This window comes from Oncorhynchus keta, chromosome 7, assembly GCF_023373465.1.
Source record: "Oncorhynchus keta strain PuntledgeMale-10-30-2019 chromosome 7, Oket_V2, whole genome shotgun sequence".
NCBI lineage: Eukaryota > Metazoa > Chordata > Actinopteri > Salmoniformes > Salmonidae > Oncorhynchus > Oncorhynchus keta.
The window spans coordinates 19,089,090-19,107,924 of record NC_068427.1 but is presented as its reverse complement, the minus strand read 5'-3'; the positions used below and the strand labels follow the sequence as shown (position 1 = coordinate 19,107,924).

The 18,835-nt window shown below is 43.1% G+C and overlaps 1 protein-coding gene across 5 annotated transcripts in view; it reads left to right on the top strand.

Annotated features, from left to right (window-relative positions):
• Positions 1-18,835, top strand: part of kdm6a (lysine (K)-specific demethylase 6A) — an 80,758-nt gene that overhangs the window by 26,220 nt on the left and 35,703 nt on the right. For 3 of the 5 annotated variants that reach the window (XM_052522118.1, XM_052522117.1, XM_052522116.1), the window contains one exon: positions 3,676-3,796. In XM_052522118.1, the coding sequence (XP_052378078.1) occupies positions 3,676-3,796 (121 nt within the window). Of the gene's footprint in view, positions 1-3,234; positions 3,254-3,675; positions 3,797-10,821; positions 10,918-18,835 lie in introns of those variants that run through there. The other 2 variants (XM_052522119.1, XM_035773572.2) reach the window with 2 other exon arrangements.

Below are 18,835 nucleotides of genomic sequence, written 5' to 3'. Positions count from 1 at the left end.
TCAGTTTGGATAGGTGTACACAAGCTAGCCAACACCAACCCTAGTTCTGGTCCTTACCCCCCCTTTCTTCTCCCCTGCCTTGACCTTGAGTGCCTCCAGTGCTGTCAGCCTGCCAGGTTTACATACACGGCATGACCAAAATTATGTGGACACCTGCTCGTCAAACATCACATTCCAAAATCATGGTCATTAATATAGAGTTGGTTCCCTCCTTTGCTGCTATAACAACCTCCATTCCTTCTTGGAAGGCTTTCCAGTAGATATTGGAACATTGTACAAGGTATAAATCTGTCGTTCTGCCCCTGAACCCACTGTTCCTAGGCCGTCATTGAAAATAAGAATTTGTTCTTAACTGACTTGCCTAGTTAAATAAAGGTAAAATAAAAAAGTAAAATAAATAAAAAATGGTCATGCTGAAACAGAAAAGGGCCTTCCCCAGGCTTGTATGCGGTTTCTTGACCATGAAGCTCCTGACAAACAGTTGTACTGACGTTGCTTCCAGTGTTGCAACCGAGGACAGACGATTTTTACGAGCTACGTGCTTCAGCATTTGGCGGTACCTTTCCATGAGCTTGTGTGGCCTACCACTTCGTGTCTGAGCCGTTGTTGCTCCTAGACATTTTCACTTAACAATAACAGCACTTACAGTTGACCAGCTGCTCTAGCAGGGAGAAATTTTATGAATTGACTTGTTAGAAATCACTGAGCAGTACCAGTCAAACATTTGGGCACACCTACTCATTCAAGGGTTTTTCTTTATTTTTACTATTTTCTACATTGAATCATTTAGTAATCAAAATGGTTAAAAACATCCAAATATATTTACAATTTTTCAAAGTAGCCACAGGTTTGCCTTGATAACAGCTTTGCACACAATTAGCATTCTCTCATCCAGCTTCACGAGGAATGCTTTTCCAACAGTCTTGAAGGAGTTCCCACATGCTGAGCACTGCTTTTCCTTCACTCTGCGGTCCGACTCATCCCAAACCATCTCAAATTGGTTGAGGTCGGGGGATTGTGGAGGCCAGGTCATCTGTTGCAGCATGCCATCACTCTCCTTTGTCAATAGCCCTTACACAACCTGGAGGTGTGTTTTGGGTCATTGTCCTGTTGAAAAACAAATGACAGTCCCACTTAGCGCTAACCAGATGGGATGGCGTATTGCTGCAGAATGCTGTGGTAGCCATGCTGGTTAAGTGTGCCTTGAATTCTAAATAAATCACTGATGGTGTCACCAACAAATCACCCCTACACCATCACACCACCACCTCCATCCTTCATGGTGGGAACCACACATGCAGAGATCATCCGTTCACCTCTCTGCGTCTCACAAAGACACGGCGGTTGGAACCAAAAGTCGCACATTTCGACTCATCAGACCAAAGGACAGATTTCCACAGTTCTAATGTCCATTGCTTGTGTTTCTTGGCCCAAGCAAGTCTCTTCTTCTTATTGGTGTCCTTTTAGTAGTGGTTTCTTTGTAGCAATTCGACTATGAAGGCCTGATTCACGCAGTCTCTTCTGAACAGTTGATGTGGAGAACTCTGAAGCTTTTTTGGGGCTGCAATCTGAGGCTGGTAACTCTAATGAACTTATCCTCTGTAGCAGAGGTAACTCTGGGTTTTCCTGTCCTGTGGCGGTCCGCATGAGAGCCAGTTTCATCATGGCACTTGATGGTTTTTTCGACTGCATTTGAAGAAACTTTCAAAGTTATTGAATTTTCCGGATTGACTGACCTTCATGTCTTAAAATAGTGATGGACTGTCATTTCTCTTTGCTTATCTGAGCTGTTCTTGCCATAATACGGACTTAGTCTATTAACAAATAGGGATATCTTCTGTATACCCACTTTGTCACAACACAACTGAATGGCTCAAATGCATTAAGAAGGAATGAAATTCCACAAATGGACTTTTAAGAAGGCACACCTGTTAATTGAAATGCGTTCCAGGTGACGACATCATGAAGCTGGTTGAGAGAATGCCAAGAGGCATAGGGTGGCTACTTTGAAGAATCTAAAATACAAAAAATATTTTTTGTGTTATTTCATAGTTTTGATGTCTTCACTATTGTTCTACAATGTAGAAAGTACTAAAAAGAAAGAAAAACACTTGAATGAGTAGGTGTGTCCAAACTTTTGACTGGTACTGTATATAGTATAGCCCTTCTCTCTCCCAGGGGAAGGGAGTTCCACATTGGGGAGGAGGGGGATACAGAGAAGCGGGTCATTTGGGTTTCTCCCTCAATGTAGGACATGTTACATCACCAGCTAGAGACTTCCGAGGAATTCAGAGCTGAAAGATGTAATGTTACCTCATAGGGCCAGAGAAGTGGTCACCAATAGAGATGGGGGGGAAAATTGACAGTTACATATCGGGATATTATTTTTGCGATAGTTGACTGTACCTGCACCATTTTGGTTTTCAGCCCTTTTTATTGCCATGACTGATCAGTAGTAGCTCTCTCTCTTATCTCTCTGCAGCAGACATGGTGAGCAATATGTTTGGAACATCAAATCGCAATACAATCACAGTATCGAATTGCAATTATTATTCTTTTTTTTTAACTAGGCAAGTCAGTTAAGAACAAATGTTTTTTTACAATGATGTCCTACCCCTGCCAAACCCAGACGACGCTGGGCCAATTGTGCGCAGCCCCGTGTATGGCAATACATGCCGTATCGGCACCAAAGTATAGTTATAATCTATCGTTAGTTCCCTGGGAATTCCCAGTCCTAATCACCAACATTGTTCCTGGAGAGCTACAGGGCTAGAGCAGCGGGTGATATGGCCTACGTCAGATTCATAATATAACACGACTTTGTCACTAATAGTTTAACTCTGGTATAATTGGGGTTCAGTCAGAGAACACTTGGTATTGTTTAGTGTTCTGCCTCTTATCTGTCTGTCCTGTAGAAGGTATTCTCTGTTAGCTTGTCTGCCGTTTGCTCTGTGTCTCTGCCAATCTGTTCCAGCCTAGAGAAGCTGGAGCGCCTAGCTCTCTGGAGGGAACAAATGAACGAGAGCGGGAGGAAGGAAGGATTGGAACAGGGATAGGAGGGGGAGAGAGAGGCCAATGGGTTCAGAGTGCTTTGCTTCAGCACAGCAGCGTGTGTGCGTGCGTGCGTGTGTGCGTGCGAGCGAGCAGTGCACAGGCAGCCTCAGCAGTGAGATCAGTGTTTCTACTGTAGTCTCTCTTGCTGTGGCAGACCTCCGTGGTGACATACGATAGCCTTTGTTTTCACAACCGCACTGTGAGTGTATTTATTTGTGTACGTTGTTATAGTTGGTGTTTATTTGTAACGTGTGTATTTGTATAGGAGAGGGGTGGAGTAGTAGAGTGGAGTATGTTTGTTTTGTAGCCTATATGGGGTGTCTTATTTTTTTTGGTTTATATCGGGGTGGTTGTGGGTGGGGGTAATTTTGGTGACAGCGGTGCTTGCTCTTTCACTCACACACACCCACACAATTCAGGGATGCTCTAGCATTCAGAATCAACAGTCCTTTAGTTCTTTGCCATAGCTACTCGCTCTATTTTTATCCCATGAAAAAAAGCTCCCTGAGGTTATCTCCACACATTTTTGCTTTTGTGAATGAAAGTCTTTTTTTTTAATGTGTCGTGTTTTGTTCCACCCTATGTTTAACCCTCTCCTCCTGTGTCTCTGTGTGTGTGCAGGGCGATAAAAGCGTTTCAGGAAGTGCTCTATGTTGACCCCAGTTTCTCCCGAGCCACGGAGATCCACATGAGACTGGGCCTCATGTTTAAAGGCAACACCGATTATGAGTCAAGTCTAAAGGTATGTACTGCTAATACTACTACTATTAGTACTACTATTATTAGTACAACTGCTTCTACTACTACTATTGGTACTACTGCTGCTACTACTATAACTGCTACAGCACAGTATAAGCCTAGGTATGTAGCATAGCTAGCACTGTACACACCCCTATAGACATCGCCTGCAAACACAGCAGCCCTCCCAGACCAGGAGTGACCTAGTGCCCCAGTCCCTCGTGGCTCAGTTGGTAGAGCATGGCCTTTGCAATGCCAGGGTTGTGGTTTTGATTCCCACGTGGGACCAGTATGAATAAAGTATGAAAATCATTGCACTCACTACTGTAAGTCACTCTGGATAAGAGCGTCTGCTAAATGACTGAAATGTCATGTAAATATCAACAGGCCCCGCCCTCGGTAACTAATGGGGTGAGCAGCCTCTCTTCTACCTGTTCAAAACAGGTCCTCTATGACCCTATGGTAAAATGAGACAGGCTATCTTCCCTGCTGGATTAAGTGTAAGAATAGTGTGTTGTTTGGTGGGTGTGTAGACCTGTATTGTGCCATTGACACTATAAGCCAGGGTGGCTCTCTGTTTCTATTCCCTTGTGAATGTATACTTTTGTTTTGTCCAGACCAGACAGAGAAATGCACACACCAACCTGAGGGCTTCTGACCCAGACAGTGTCGGAGCTGCCATACATTTGATAGGTGTTAGGTGTGTGCATGTGCATTTGATAGGTGTGCTCTTATTCCCAGTAGAGCTCATAGAAGGGTTAGCTGTAGTAGTCTGTCTGCTTTTGACTGTTTCTCAGTAGTCTTTTACAGCCAGCCAAGGCTGTAACTATGGTTTGCATGCAGTATATTTGCTAATGGTCATAGTCCTGAGGGATCTGTCCAAATAAGGCCGCTTCAGCTGCAGTTTTCCCTCCCAGCATGTTGAATTCCATCACCCTAGACAGTAGTGTTGTCACGATACCCATATCGCGATACTACAATACCAGATTTTCCTTGGCAATAAAGAAAACAAGAAGCAGACTTTTCTCTATGGCCCTTTAGCGTACTTTTGTAAAATATTATGTGCTATAGCTTGCAAGTGAAACAAATGTGAAGAAATACAGTCCGCCTCATGTTTTGTTTCCTTTGCTCCCATACTTCCCAGTACTAGATTGTGACTTACTGTAAATACCTGTTGTAGCTTCACTACATAGCTGGGTTGGCTGTGGATGGATACACATGTTTGCGTCTGATTCATGTGCTACTGAAAGAGGTCAGAGGAGCCATGTCCTCTCTGAAATCCCAGACCTAGGGCAGCAACAGCACTATGTCTGGGAGTAAAGGGATACTTTGGGATTTTACTTTCCCAAAGTCCGACTTGTGTATAAAAAGGTTATGTCTCTGTGTCCAGTATGAAGGAAGTTAGCATGCTAGCAAATATCCATAGACTAGCATTGGCTCGCAAAACTACCTCTAACTTCCTTATACTGGACACCGAGACATAAAAATGGTATCCACAATAGGGTTGGGTGTTGTCCAGATTTTGATAGTCATAACTTTTTTGTACCATACAGGGGTATGCTGTATAACTGAATGTGCACACAAGGGGCGCTATTTCCCAAAATATATCATTTCAATTTTTTTATGCTCAAAACTGTTTACGCAACAGGGATCTTGATCCAGGATGAGACTGAATATCTCTGCTGTAACCAAAGAACCTTGATCTTGACATCTAGCAAGTTAGCAAACCACATGCATAGCTGGAGCCATGAGCTGGGTAGAATTGGACAAATCTTAAATTTCTTATAGTTCTATTTAACTATGTGTACTGGATAAAAATGTAAATGGAACAATTTTTACTGAGTTATAGTTTATATAAGGAAATCAGTCAATTGAAATAAATAAATTAGGCCCTATGTATTTCACATAACTGGGCAGGGGTGCAGCCATAGGCCCACCCACTTGGGAGCCAGGCCCAGCCAATCAGAATGAGTCCCCCCCCCACAAAAAGGCTTTTTTACAGACAGAACAACTTATCTAAAATGATGTTGGTAGGGAAATGAACATTAAATTCTCTGGCTAAAACTCTGGTGGACATTCCTGCCAATTGCACGCTCCCTCAACTTGAGACAACTGTGACATTGTGTTGTGTGACAAAATTACAGATTTTAGAGTCCTTTTAATGACCCCAGCACAAGATGCACCTGTGTTTTTATCATGCTGTTTAACTTCTTGATGCACCCATCCCGTTACCGGGATCATTTTCGTTAACATCTGCTGAATTGCAGAGTGGCAAATTCTAATTAAATTACTAAAAATATTACATTTTCATGAAATCACAAGTGCAATATAGCAAAACACAGCTTAGCCTGTTGTTAATCCACCTGGCGTGTCAGATTTCAAAAAGCTTTTTGGCGAAAGCATACCAAGCGTTTATGTAAGGACGTCTCTCTCAGTAGACAAAACATTACAAACAGCTAGCAGCCAAGTAGATTGGTCACGAAAGTCAGAAAAGCAATAAAATGAATCGCTTACCTTTGATGATCTTCGGATGTTTGCACTCACGAGACTCCCAGTTACACAATAAATGTTCCTTTTGTTCCATAAAGATTATTTTTATATCCAAAAACGCGCCAAACAAATGGAGGTAATGTTCAGAAATCCACAGGCTCGAGAGATCAAGACCGGGCAGACAAATTCCAAATAGTATCCGTAAAGTTCGTAGAAACATGTCAAACGTTTTTATAATCAATCCTCAGGTTGTTTTTACAATATATCATCGATAATATTTCAACTGGGACTGTAGCTTCTTCAATAGGAGAGAGCGAGAAAATGTCTGCTCCAAGCTGCTCGAGCATGCAAACGCTGCTGGCACCCAGCCATCCAATGACGCAATCTGACCTTTCTCGCTCATTTTTCTAAATAAAAGCCTGAAACTATGTCTATAGACTGTTCACACCATAGGGAAGCCATAGGAAAATGAATCTGGTTGATATCCCTTGAAATGGAGCGACAGTAGGCATTGGAACAGAGAGCTTTCAGGAAAAACAGCACTTCCGGGTTGGATTTCCTGCAATATCGGTTCTGTTATAGTCACAGTTATAGTCACAGTTTTGGAAACTTTAGAGTGTTTTCTATCCTAATCTGACAATTATATGCATATTCTAGATGCTGGGCCAGTTTAATTTAGGTACGTTTTTTCATCCAAACATCAAAATACTGTCCCCTACACTCAACAGGTTAATCTAATGTTTATGCACGCCTGATATGCCACACCTGTCAAGTGGATGGATTATCTTGGAAAATGCGAAATGTTCAGTAACATGGATGTAAACAAATGTGTACACATAAGTTCAGTGAAATAAGCTTTTTGTGTGTGTGAAACATTTCTGTAATCTTTTTTTTCAGCTCATGAAACATGGGTCCAACACTTTACATGTTGCGTTTATATTTTTGTTCAGTATATATAAAATACACGTCTTAAAATGTAGACCAATCGATTGGTCGAAAGAACAGACAACTCAGTTGACATTGATTTTATTTATTTATTCGGGGACTAAGCTGTCCCTTACTAAAAAAATTATCTTTGGTGACGGTCTGTTCTCTCGACCAAATGATTGATTGAACATTTTAAACAGGTATTTTTCCATATATAGATGCATCCTATGTGTTTTAATCAAATCAACTATATGCACTGAGTTTGTCTGATGCTGTAAGCACACTGTTTGATTAAATAATTAAGAGACACAAATGACTAGATGGAGTCCTACTGCAATTGATTTGGTTGTGCCGATCACAGACTTGCTGTGTTGTGTAAAAAAAGAATAATGAAAAATAAAATAAATGACCAGCGAGTGACTGTGACTTGCACCCGTACTCTCATACCTACTGCAGCAACCACCACAGAACATCAACAGTGTTTATCACCCTGTCCCTCTCTCATACCTGCTGCAGCGACCACCACAGAACATCACCAGTGTTTATCACCCTGTCCCTCTCTCATACCTGCTGCAGCGACCACCACAGAACATCAACAGTGTTTATCACCCTGTCCCTCTCTCATACCTGCTGCAGCGACCACCACAGAACATCACCAGTGTTTATCACCCTGTCCCTCTCTCATACCTGCTGCAGCGACCACCACAGAACATCACCAGTGTTTATCGCCCTGTCCCTCTCTCATACCTGCTGCAGCGACCACCACAGAACATCACCAGTGTTTATCACCCTGTCCCTCTCTCATACCTGCTGCAGCGACCACCACAGAACATCACCAGTGTTTATCACCCTGTCCCTCTCTCATACCTGCTGCAGCGACCACCACAGAACATCACCAGTGTTTATCACCCTGTCCCTCTCTCATACCTGCTGCAGCGACCACCACAGAACATTATGTTTATCGTGTTGCTGAAGCTGCAACACAATTACAATAATTTCTGACTGAAAAGTTCTGTTACCAAAATGCCTCGTTTGTTAAGGAAAAACATTCCCTTTTCCCTTGACCTTTGCTCTCTTTGCTCTCTTTACGTGACACGTGAATGCATCGATAGGGACGGACCTATAGCATATCACAATCACATAAAAAAATTGGTTATAACAAGCTCTGAACACCGTAACACGTGACAGCAAAATGGATTAACATGAAAATTTAACATGAAACGGGGCTTGTTTACTGGTTTCTCAGGAGTTAAAGGGAGAGTCAGATGTGTGGAATAAATTTGACTAGTTGTGGAAAATACTGGAGATCAAGTAAGAGAAGATAAGGAGCTGCTTGCATATTGTGTGTCCCAAACAGGTGCTGTTAGATTACAATATAATTTCTCTGACCATTTGGAACAATGTAAACAACATTTAAATACATTTAGCGTACAAGAGTTTTTTTGTTTTGGTTAAACCTTTATTACAGCAAAGACTAAAAACAATTGCATGAATTTGTGAATGCAATTGCCAAAATGGAACGGTTGATTTATTGTTTATGCTAATTATTCAAGGGTCGGTTTGATGTTGTCCGATTTTAGGCATGGCTCGCAGTCAGCGTTCCAATTCATCCCAAAGGTGTTCGATGGGGTTGAGGTCAGGGCTCTGTGCAGGCCAGTCAAGTCCTTCCACACGGATCTCAACAAACTATTTCTGTATGGTTCTCGCTTTGTGCACGGGAGCAACGTCATGCTGAAACAGGAAAGGGCCTTCCCCAAACTGTTGCCACAAAGTTGGAAGCGCAGAATCATCTAGAATGTCATTGTATTGGTCACATACACATGGTTAGCAGATGTTAATGCGAGTGTAGCGAAATGCTTGTATTCTATGGCATTAAGATTTTCCAACAATGGAACTAAGGGGTGTATCCCGGCCCATGGAAAAACAGCCCCAGACCATTATTCCTCCTCCGCCAAACATTACAGTTGGCATCATCATCAGACTGACAGATGGAGAAGTGTGATTCATCACTCCAGAGAATGCGTTTTCACTGCTCCAGAGTCCAATGGCGGCGAGCTTTACAAGACTCCAGCTGTCGCTTGGCATTGAGCATGGTGATCTTAGGCTTGTGTGCGGCTGCTCGGCCATGGAAACCCATTTCATGAAACTCCCGACGAATAGTTATTTTGCGGACGTGCTCTCCAGATGCAGTTTGGAACTCTGTAGTGAGTGTTGCAACTGAGGACAGGCAATTTGTACACGTTATGCACTTCAGCATTTGGAAGTCCCATTCTGTGAGCTTGTGTGGCCTACCACTTCGCGGCTGAGCCGTTGTTACTCCTAGACGGGTACACTTCACAATAACATCTATATATCTAAAATCATACTGTCGTTATACGGTATATTGCTGAAGCTCATGCAAATGAGACACTTGCGAAAGGCACTCATTAAATATAACATCTGTGATCTCAATCTTGCTAGCTCCCATTTGTGCCCTTTCCTCTATTCCAAAGTAACGTTGTATACATACAGACATGTTAAGCTCCTACATTGTGGGAGGCAACCCTTTTTGTCTTGAGAGACTAAGAGCCATGGGGAGATTGTACACAGGATGGGTTCTCTCAGACTGGTGAGATGGGCCAGGATGGACACCCTTCCCTGGGAGAGGAGGGGAAAGAGCCAGGTGTCTAGTGTTTTTGGTCCTGCCCTGGATTGGCTGCTGACTGTGTGTGTGTACAAGAAGCCGTATTCAACTGAACAGGCTTTACACGTGCTGCACGTCCTCCCTTGCCTTAGTCACATACACTCCCCACTGAGCTCTACGGCACCCTGCCAGCCACACAGGCGTGCACACACACACACAGGCCCAGTTATCTATGGAGAGAAGGAGGAGGAGGTGTGAGCAGAGAGAGGGAGAGAGAAAATAATAGGGTAGGGAGGAGAGATGGAGAGGGTATGAGTAGAGGGAAAAGAGGAATGAGAAGGGAGGCTGAGTGATGAGCGGAGGAGAGAGAGAAGGGAGGGGTGGAGACCTCAAAGCATACGGCCTTAGCGACAATTGCTTTTCCTCCTTCATGACAGAGCGGGGGGACGAGGGAGGAAGGCAGTGGTACGTTTTCTGGATGGAGAAAAGGCTTAGCCATAGTAACAGTTTAGAAATGCTGTTAGTATTTTCATGTAAAAGGAATCAATGAGCCAACCTATGGAAACACTCAGCCATTTTGCATAGAATTTATGTCTTGCCAGTTACCAACAGCTGTTACTGTACCTACAACTCACACCTACCCCACAATGTAAGCTGTGAGAAAGGCAGAACCCAGAGAGTGAGAGGGAGGATGAGAGTAATTGACTGGTGCATATTAGTCAGGTGATGAGAATCCTCCTTCCTGTGTGACCATAGAGCAGATTCTCAGCTGGAGGAGAGCGAGAGAGGGGGGGGGGAAGAGGAGAGAGGGTGTCTGCCTGCCTGCCTGGAGTTATTGTCATCTCTCTCCTCTCTAGTGCTGCCGTCTGCTCAATAGGAATCAGTGACACAGAGAACGGAGAGAGTGGAGAGAGAGAGAGAGGGGGGAGGAAAGGCAAGCTGACAATCCTGCTGCATTATCTGCCTGGTAGTGGAGCGATAGAGAGCTATAGAGGGAGGGAAAGGGAGAGAAGAAGAGGGCTGCTGGAGGATGTAATGGCGTTTAAGGGAGTTCCTGCAACCGCACAAAATGCTTGGCATGTATGGTAATGTATTGCATTTGTGTTTGATGTGGTGATATATTCTCGATGACCAGTGTGTATGTTATTGATTAGGTGTGTGTGGCTTTGAAGATATGTGTGTGTTTGACCCAGTTAAATCTCCCACTTCTCGTTTGGTGTGTGTGTGTGACAGTAATGACTGTGTGTGTTAGCAGTGGCTCACTCCCTGCCAGCCCTATCTGAGGCGTGAGAGAGCGAGAGGGAGGGAGGTTGGCTGAGCTGCCCTGATTTTTATGTCTGACATTGACCACTTCTGCTGCAAGGCCGATGGTTCTTAACTGTGTGTGACACCTTATGTTTATTTTAAGACTGCCACCTCTGTCTGCAGCACCATGTTATGATGAGGTGTTGTGCCTGGTCTTGCTGCAGGAGCTTTGATTTGGGTTACATTCTCTTGCCTCCATTTTCCAGTGTTGCGTTACCCGTAGAGACTAAAAGTCAGTGTCTGTGTATGGTACAGTATGTCCTTTCTAATGCAGTAAGCTATGCTCTGTACGTGTGTCCAAGTCACAGGCTGATGAGATGGCGAGAAGACATTGTAGAAGACAGGACACAAATCACAGGATGCAAATCAAATAGTAGTCACGTGCTGAATACAACCGGTGTAGACCTTACAGTGAAATGCTTACTTAGTAGCCCCTAACCAACAACCAACAAGCAGCTTTAAAAAATACAGATAAGAATAAGAAATAAAAGTAACATATCATTAAAGAGCAGCAGTAAAATAACAATAGCGAGACAATACACAGGGGGTACAGGATCAATGTTCGGGGGCACTGGTTATTTGAGGTTATATGTACATGTAGGTAGAGTTATTAAAGTGGCTATGTATAGATGATAACAACAGAGAGTAGCAGTGGTGTAAAAGAGGGGAGGCAATGCAAATAGTCTGGGTAGCCATTTGACTAGATGTTCAGGAGTCTTATGGCTTGGGGTTAGAAGCTGTTTAGAAGCCTCTTGGACCTAGACTTGGTGCTCCGGTGCCGCTTGCTGTGCGGTAGCAGAGAGAACAGTCTATGACTAGGGTGGATGGAGTCTTCGACAATTTCTAGGGCCTTCCTCTGACACCCACTGGTATAGAGGTCCTGGATGTACTGGGCCATTTGCACTACCCTCTGTAGAAGAGGTCGACCGATTTAATCGGAATGGACGATTAATTAGGGCCCATTTCAAGTTTTCATAACAATCGGAAATCGGTATTTTTGTACGCCGATTTTATTATTATTATTATTATTTACAACTTTATTTAATGAGGCAAGTCAGTTAAGAACACATTCTTATTTTCAATGACTGCCTAGAAACGGTGGGTTAACTGCCTTGTTCAGGGGCAGAACGACAGATTTTTACCTTGTCAGCTCAGGGATTCAATCTAGTCCAATGCTTTAACCACCTGCCTCACGAGGAGCCTGCCTGTTACGTGAATGCAGTAAGAAGCCAAGGTAGGTTGCTAGCTAGCACTAAACTTATCTTATAAAAAACAATCAATCAATCATAATCAGTAGTTATAACTACACATGGTTGATGATATTACTCGTTTATCTAGCGTGTCCTGCGTTGCATAAATCGATGCGGTGCGCTTTTGTGAAAAAGGACTGTCGTTGCTCCAACGTGTACCTAACCAAAAACATCCATTCCTTTCTTAAAAGCAATACACAGAAGTATATATTTTTAAACCTGCATATTTAGCTAAAATAAAGTTTAGAAGGCAATATTAACCATGTGAAATTGTGTCACTTCTCTTGCGTTCATTGCACGCAGAGTCAGGGTATATGCAACAGTTTGGGTCACCTGGCTCATTGCGAACTAATTTGCCCGAGTTTTACGTAATTATGACATAACATTGAAGGTTGTGTAATGTAACAGCAATATTTAGACTTAGGGATACCATCCGTTAGATAAAATACGGAACGGTTCCGTATTTCACTGAAAGAATAAACATTTTGTTTTCTAAATGATAGTTTCCGGATTCGACCATATTAATGACCAAAGGCTTATTAACTCCTGAGATTAGGCTGGTGTAACCGATGTGAAATCGCTACCTAGTTTGCGGGGTGCGCGTTAATAGCGTTTCAAACGTCACTCGCTCTGAGACTTGGAGTAGTTGTTCCCCTTGCTCTGCATGGGTAACGCTGCTTCGAGGGTGGCTGTTGTCAATGTGTTCCTGGTTCGAGCCCAGGTAGCGGCGAGGAGAGTGATGGAAGCTATACTGTTACACTGGCAATACTAAAGTCCCTATAAGAACATCCAATAGTCAAAGGTATATGAAATACAAAGGGTATAGAGAGAAATAGTCCAAGAATTCCTATAATAACTACTACCTAAAACTTCTTACCTGGGAATATTGAAGATTCATGTTAAAAGGAACCACCAACTTTCATATGTTCTCATGTTCTGAGCAAGGAACTTAAACGTTAGCTTTCTTACATGGCACATATTGCACTTTTACTTTCTTCTCCAACACTTTGTTTTTGCATTATTTAAACCAAATTGAACATGTTTCATTATTTATTTGAGGCTAAATTGCTTTTATTGATGTATTATATTAAGTTAAAATAAGTGTTCATTCAGTATTGTTGTAATTGTCATTTAGTATTGTTGTAATTGTCATTTGTTGTAATTGTTAAATATCCAAGATGGTGTAGCAGTCAGGCGTATTTGTGCTTCATCTTGTCGTGTCCCATGTATATATATTTTTATATATTTTTCTTCGCATATCTTTTTATATTTTTCTAAACCCTTATTTCAAAATACTCTCCTGCAACCCGCCTCACCCAATGTGATGTGGACCTGCTTTTTCTCTAAAGTTTTTCTTCCCCTCTTACTGGAATCTCTCCAACATAAACTAGCCAGCTAACTAGCCAGCTAACGGTCATCAGCTAACCTTAGCTCGGAAAGCTCTCGCCAGTTTGTACAATGCGATTCAACCAGAGCATACCGGACCTATTTTTTCTCTCCATATCCCCGGATTCCTATCGCAAGCTCTGAACCTTCTCACCTTCCGACCTTCGCAGCCAACGTCCCCTGAATGCTAGCTGTCTAGAGCACTAGCTAGCAGTCAGCTATCCTTTGCTAGCGGTCATCAGCTACCTTTATCCCGGACAACTCTCGCCAGTCTGTACAGCGTGACTCAAACCAGAGCTAGTCAGCCTTATTCTTCTCGATATCTCCGGATTCCTACCGCAAGCTCTGAACCTATTTCCTTTGTTATAAACATTTTTATTATGATATTTTTTCAGATTTTTTTCCACCTGGAATTATAACAGCTAACGACCCCTGAACGCACAGCCGCTAATCTGCAGTCTGCTAGCTATCTTAAGCACATTGGACTGCTGACTTAAGAGGCCCTTCGGACATATTTCTTCGGCCACTATACATATTTTGCCAATTGGCCTGGTTACCACACGGAGCCCTGCTGATCCATCCACTGATGTAACTGCACGAGGGGGGCACAACAGACTTCCCTCCGTCGCGTCATCCCTCTAAGGCCTTTCTGTTAGCCTGCTAGCCCCGTGCTGCTTGAAGCCACGCACTGGACTTGTATGATCACCCGGCTACGCATGCCTTTCCCTAACGTCACCATGCCGTGTCGATTACTGTTCTGGTTTGTAACTATTGTTTTATTTCACTGTAGAGCCTCTAGCACTGCTCAACACGCCTCGGCTAACAATTTAGTTCCACCCCCCACACACGCAGTGACATCACCTGGTTTAAATGCTATTTCTAGAGACAATATCTCTTTCAATATCACTATATGCACAGGTTTACCCCCACTGTATTCACATCCTACTATACCTTTGTCTGTACATTATGCATTGAATATATTCTACCGTGCCCAGAAATCTGCTCCTTTTACTCTCTGTTCTGAACGTACTATGCGTCCAGTTCTGTTAGCCTTTAGCCGTCCCCTTATCCTACTCCTCCTCTGTTCCTCCGGTGATGTAGAGGTTAATCCAGGCCCTGCATTGTCTACCTCCACTCCTTCCCCCAGGCTCTCTCATTTGTTGACTTCTGCAACCATAAAAGCCTTGGTTTCATGCATGTTATAATTAGAAGCCTCCTCCCTCCAGGCTCTCTCATTTTTTGACTTCTGCAACCATAAAAGCCTTGGTTTCATGCATGTTAGCATTAGAAGCCTCCTCCCTAAGTTTGTTTTATTCACTGTCCTAGCCATGTCTGAATCCTGGTTTAGGAAGACCACCAAAAACCTTGAAATTTCCATTCCTAACTATAACATTTTCCGACAAGATATAACTGCCAAAGGGGGCAGTGTTGCAATTTACTGCAAAGATAACCTGCAGAGTTCTGTCTTACTATCCAGGTCTGTACCCAAACAATTTGAGCTTCTATTTCTAAAAATGAATCTTTCCAGAAACAAGTCTCTCACCGTTGCCGCTTGTTATAGACCACCCTCTGCCCCCAGCTGTGCCCTCGACACCATATGTGATTCGATTGCCCCCCCATCTATCTTCTGAGCTCGTGCTGCTAGGTGACCTAAACTGGGACATGCTTAACACCCCGGCCATCCTTCAATCTAAGCTTGATGCCCTCAATCTCACACAATTAATGAATGAACCTACCAGATATAACCCCAAATCCGTAAACACGAGCACCCTCATAGATATCATCCTAACTAACTCACCCTCCAAATACACCTCTGCTGTTTTCAACCAAGAGCTCAGTGATCACTGCCTCATTGCCTGCATCCGTAATGGGTCTGCAAGCAAACGACCACCCCTCATCACTGTCAAACGCTCCCTAAAACACTTCTGTGAGCAGGCCTTTCTAATCAACCTGGCCGGGGTTTCCTGGAACGACATTGACCTCATCCCGACAGTAGAGGATGCCTGGTTATTCTTTAAAAGTGCCTTCCTCACCATCTTAAATAGGCATGCCCCATTTAAAAAAAAATGTAGAAGCAGGAATAGATATAGCCCTTGATTCACTCCAGACTTGTCTGCCCTTGACCAGCACAAAAACATCCTGTGGTGTTCTGCATTAGCATCGAATAGACCCCGTGATATAGACCCCAGACTCCATCAGGTTTTCTTCCAGAATGGTCCTGTATTTGGCTCCATCCATCTTCCCATCAATTTAAACCATCTTCCCTGTCCCTGCTGAAGAAAAGCAGGCCCAAACCATAATGCTGCCACCACCATGTTTGACAGTGGGGATGGTGTGTTCAGGGTGATGAGCTGTGTTGCTTTTACGCCAAACATAATGTTTTGCATTGTTGCCAAAAAGTTCAATTTTGGTTTCATCTGACCAGAGCACCTTCTTCCACATGTTTGGTGTGTCTCCCAGGTGGCTTGTGGCAAACTTTAAACAACACTTTTTATGGATATCTTTAAGAAATGGCTTTCTTCTTGCCACTCTTCCATAAAGGCCAGATTTGTGCAATATACGACTGATTGTTGTCCTATGGACAGAGTCTCCCACCTCAGCTGTAGATCTCTGCAGTTTATCCAGAGTGATCATGGGCCTCTTGGCTGCATCTCTGATCAGTGTTCTCCTTGTATGAGCTGAAAGTTTAGAGGGACGGCCAGGTCTTGGTAGATTTGCAGTGGTCTGATACTCCTTCCATTTCAATATTATCGCTTGCACAGTGCTCCTTGGGATGTTTAAAGCTTGGGCAATCTTTTTGTATCCAAATCCGGCTTTAAACTTCAGTATCTCGGACCTGCCTGGTGTGTTCCTTGTTCTTCATGATGCTCTCTGCGCTTTTAACGGACCTCTGAGACTATCACAGTGCAGGTGCATTTATACGGAGACTTGATTACACACAGGTGGATTGTATTTATCATCATTAGTCATTTAGGTCAACATTGGATCATTCAGAGATCCTCACTGAACTTCTGGAGAGAGTTTGCTGCACTGAAAGTAAAGGGGCTGAGTAATTTTGCACGCCCAATTTTTCAGTTTTTGATTTGTTAAACAAGTTTGAAATATCCAATAAATGTCTTTCCACTTCATGATTGTGTCCCACTTGTTGTTGATTCTTCACAAAAAAATACAGTTTTATATCTTTATGTTTGAAGCCTGAAATGTGGCAAAAGGTTGCAAAGTTCAAGGGGGCCGAATACTTTCGCAAGGCACTGTAGCTCCTTTTGCACCACAGTATCTCTACTTGCACATCCATCTTTTGCACATCTACCATTCCAGTGTTTAATTGCCATATTGTAATTACTTCGCCACCATGGCCTATTTATTGCCTTAACTCCCTTTGACCTTATTTGCACTCACTGTATATATACTTTTTAAAAACTTTTTGTTCTACTGTATTATTGACTATGTTTTGTTCATTCATTCCATGTGTAACTCTGTGTTGTGTTGTATGTGTCGAACTGCTATGTTTCATCTTGGCCAGGTCGCAGTTGCAAATGAGAACTTGTTCTTATTTAGCTTGCCTGATTAAATAAAGGTGAAATAAATAAAAAATACAAAATTGTCAGTAGCTCAAGACTTCCTTAGATATAGAGCACCAGTTGTCATTTACAAAAATACATCATCCGCCGCCCCTTGTCTTACCAGACGCCGTTGTTCTATCCTGCCTGTAGAGCGTATAACCACCCAGCTGTATGTTGATAGTGTCTTTGTTCAGCCACGACTCCGTGAAGCATAAGATGTTACCATTTTGAATGTCCCATTGGCAGCTTAATCTTACGCGTAGGTCATCTATTTTATTCTCCAAAGATTGCACGTTTTCTAGCAGAATGGAAGGAAGTGGCCATTTATTCGATCACCTACGAATTCTCAGAAGGCAGCCCACCTTTTGGCCCCCTTTTCTCCACCTCCTCTTCACGCAAATCACAGGGATCTGGGCCTGTTCTCGAGAAAGCAGTACATTGTATATCGTTTGCGTCGGGCTCGTCAGACTCGTTAAAGGAAAAAAAGGATTCTGCCAGTCTGTGGTGAGTAATCGTAGTCCTGATGTCCAGAAGTTATTTTCGGTCATAAGAGACTGGAGCAGCAAAGTTGTACAAAATAAGTTTGAAAAAATAATGCAAATACACGAACAAAGAAACACAATCTGTTGGGGACCCAGAACTAACACCTGATGCCGAATGAAGGTTGTGATGAATCAGGTGTGTTAGTTAAAGCTGGGCTGGAACAAAAGCCTGTAGCTCTCCCAAGACCAGGGTTGATGGCTTGAGGTCCAGATCATGTCTTCCTTCACATGCTTCCTAAATTTGTATTCTTTATTTTTTTTATTTCACCTTTATTTAACCAGGTAGGCTAGTTGAGAACAAGTTCTCATTTGCAACTGCGACCTGGCCAATATAAAGCATAGCAGTGTGAACAGACAACACAGAGTTACACATGGAGTAAACGATTAACAAGTCAATAACACAGTAGGGGAAAAAAAGAGAGTCTATATACATTGTGTGCAAAAGGCATGAAGAGGTAGGCGAATAATTACAATTTTGCAGATTAACACTGGCGTGATAAATGATCAGATGGTCATGTACAGGTAGAGATATTGGTGTGCAAAAGAGCAGAAAAGTAAATAAATATAAAAAGTATGGGGATGAGGTAGGTAAAATTGGGTGGGCTATTTACCGATAGACTGTGTACAGCTGCAGCATCCAGGCTAAACTCCCATCCGCCAAGCATTAGTGTCCAGGCTGCTCCTGAGTCCTGTCATCTGTGACAGACAGAGAGTTACTAGTGTGGGTAGAGGGAGGATTAAGTCAGTCCTTCCAAGAATGAACAGAAGGAATGTCCACTTGGATAAGATGAATGGACATATGATGTGGTGAGATGAAGGATTGGAGGAGGATGAGGACATTCTGCAGGTCGCCTCTGTTATCCCCCTCCCCTTCCCTGTTTCTCTCGCCCTCTCTGTCATGTTGCTGCAGTGTAATGGGGTCGTTGAGGTATGTGTGGTGTGTGTTTAAAGGGCTGC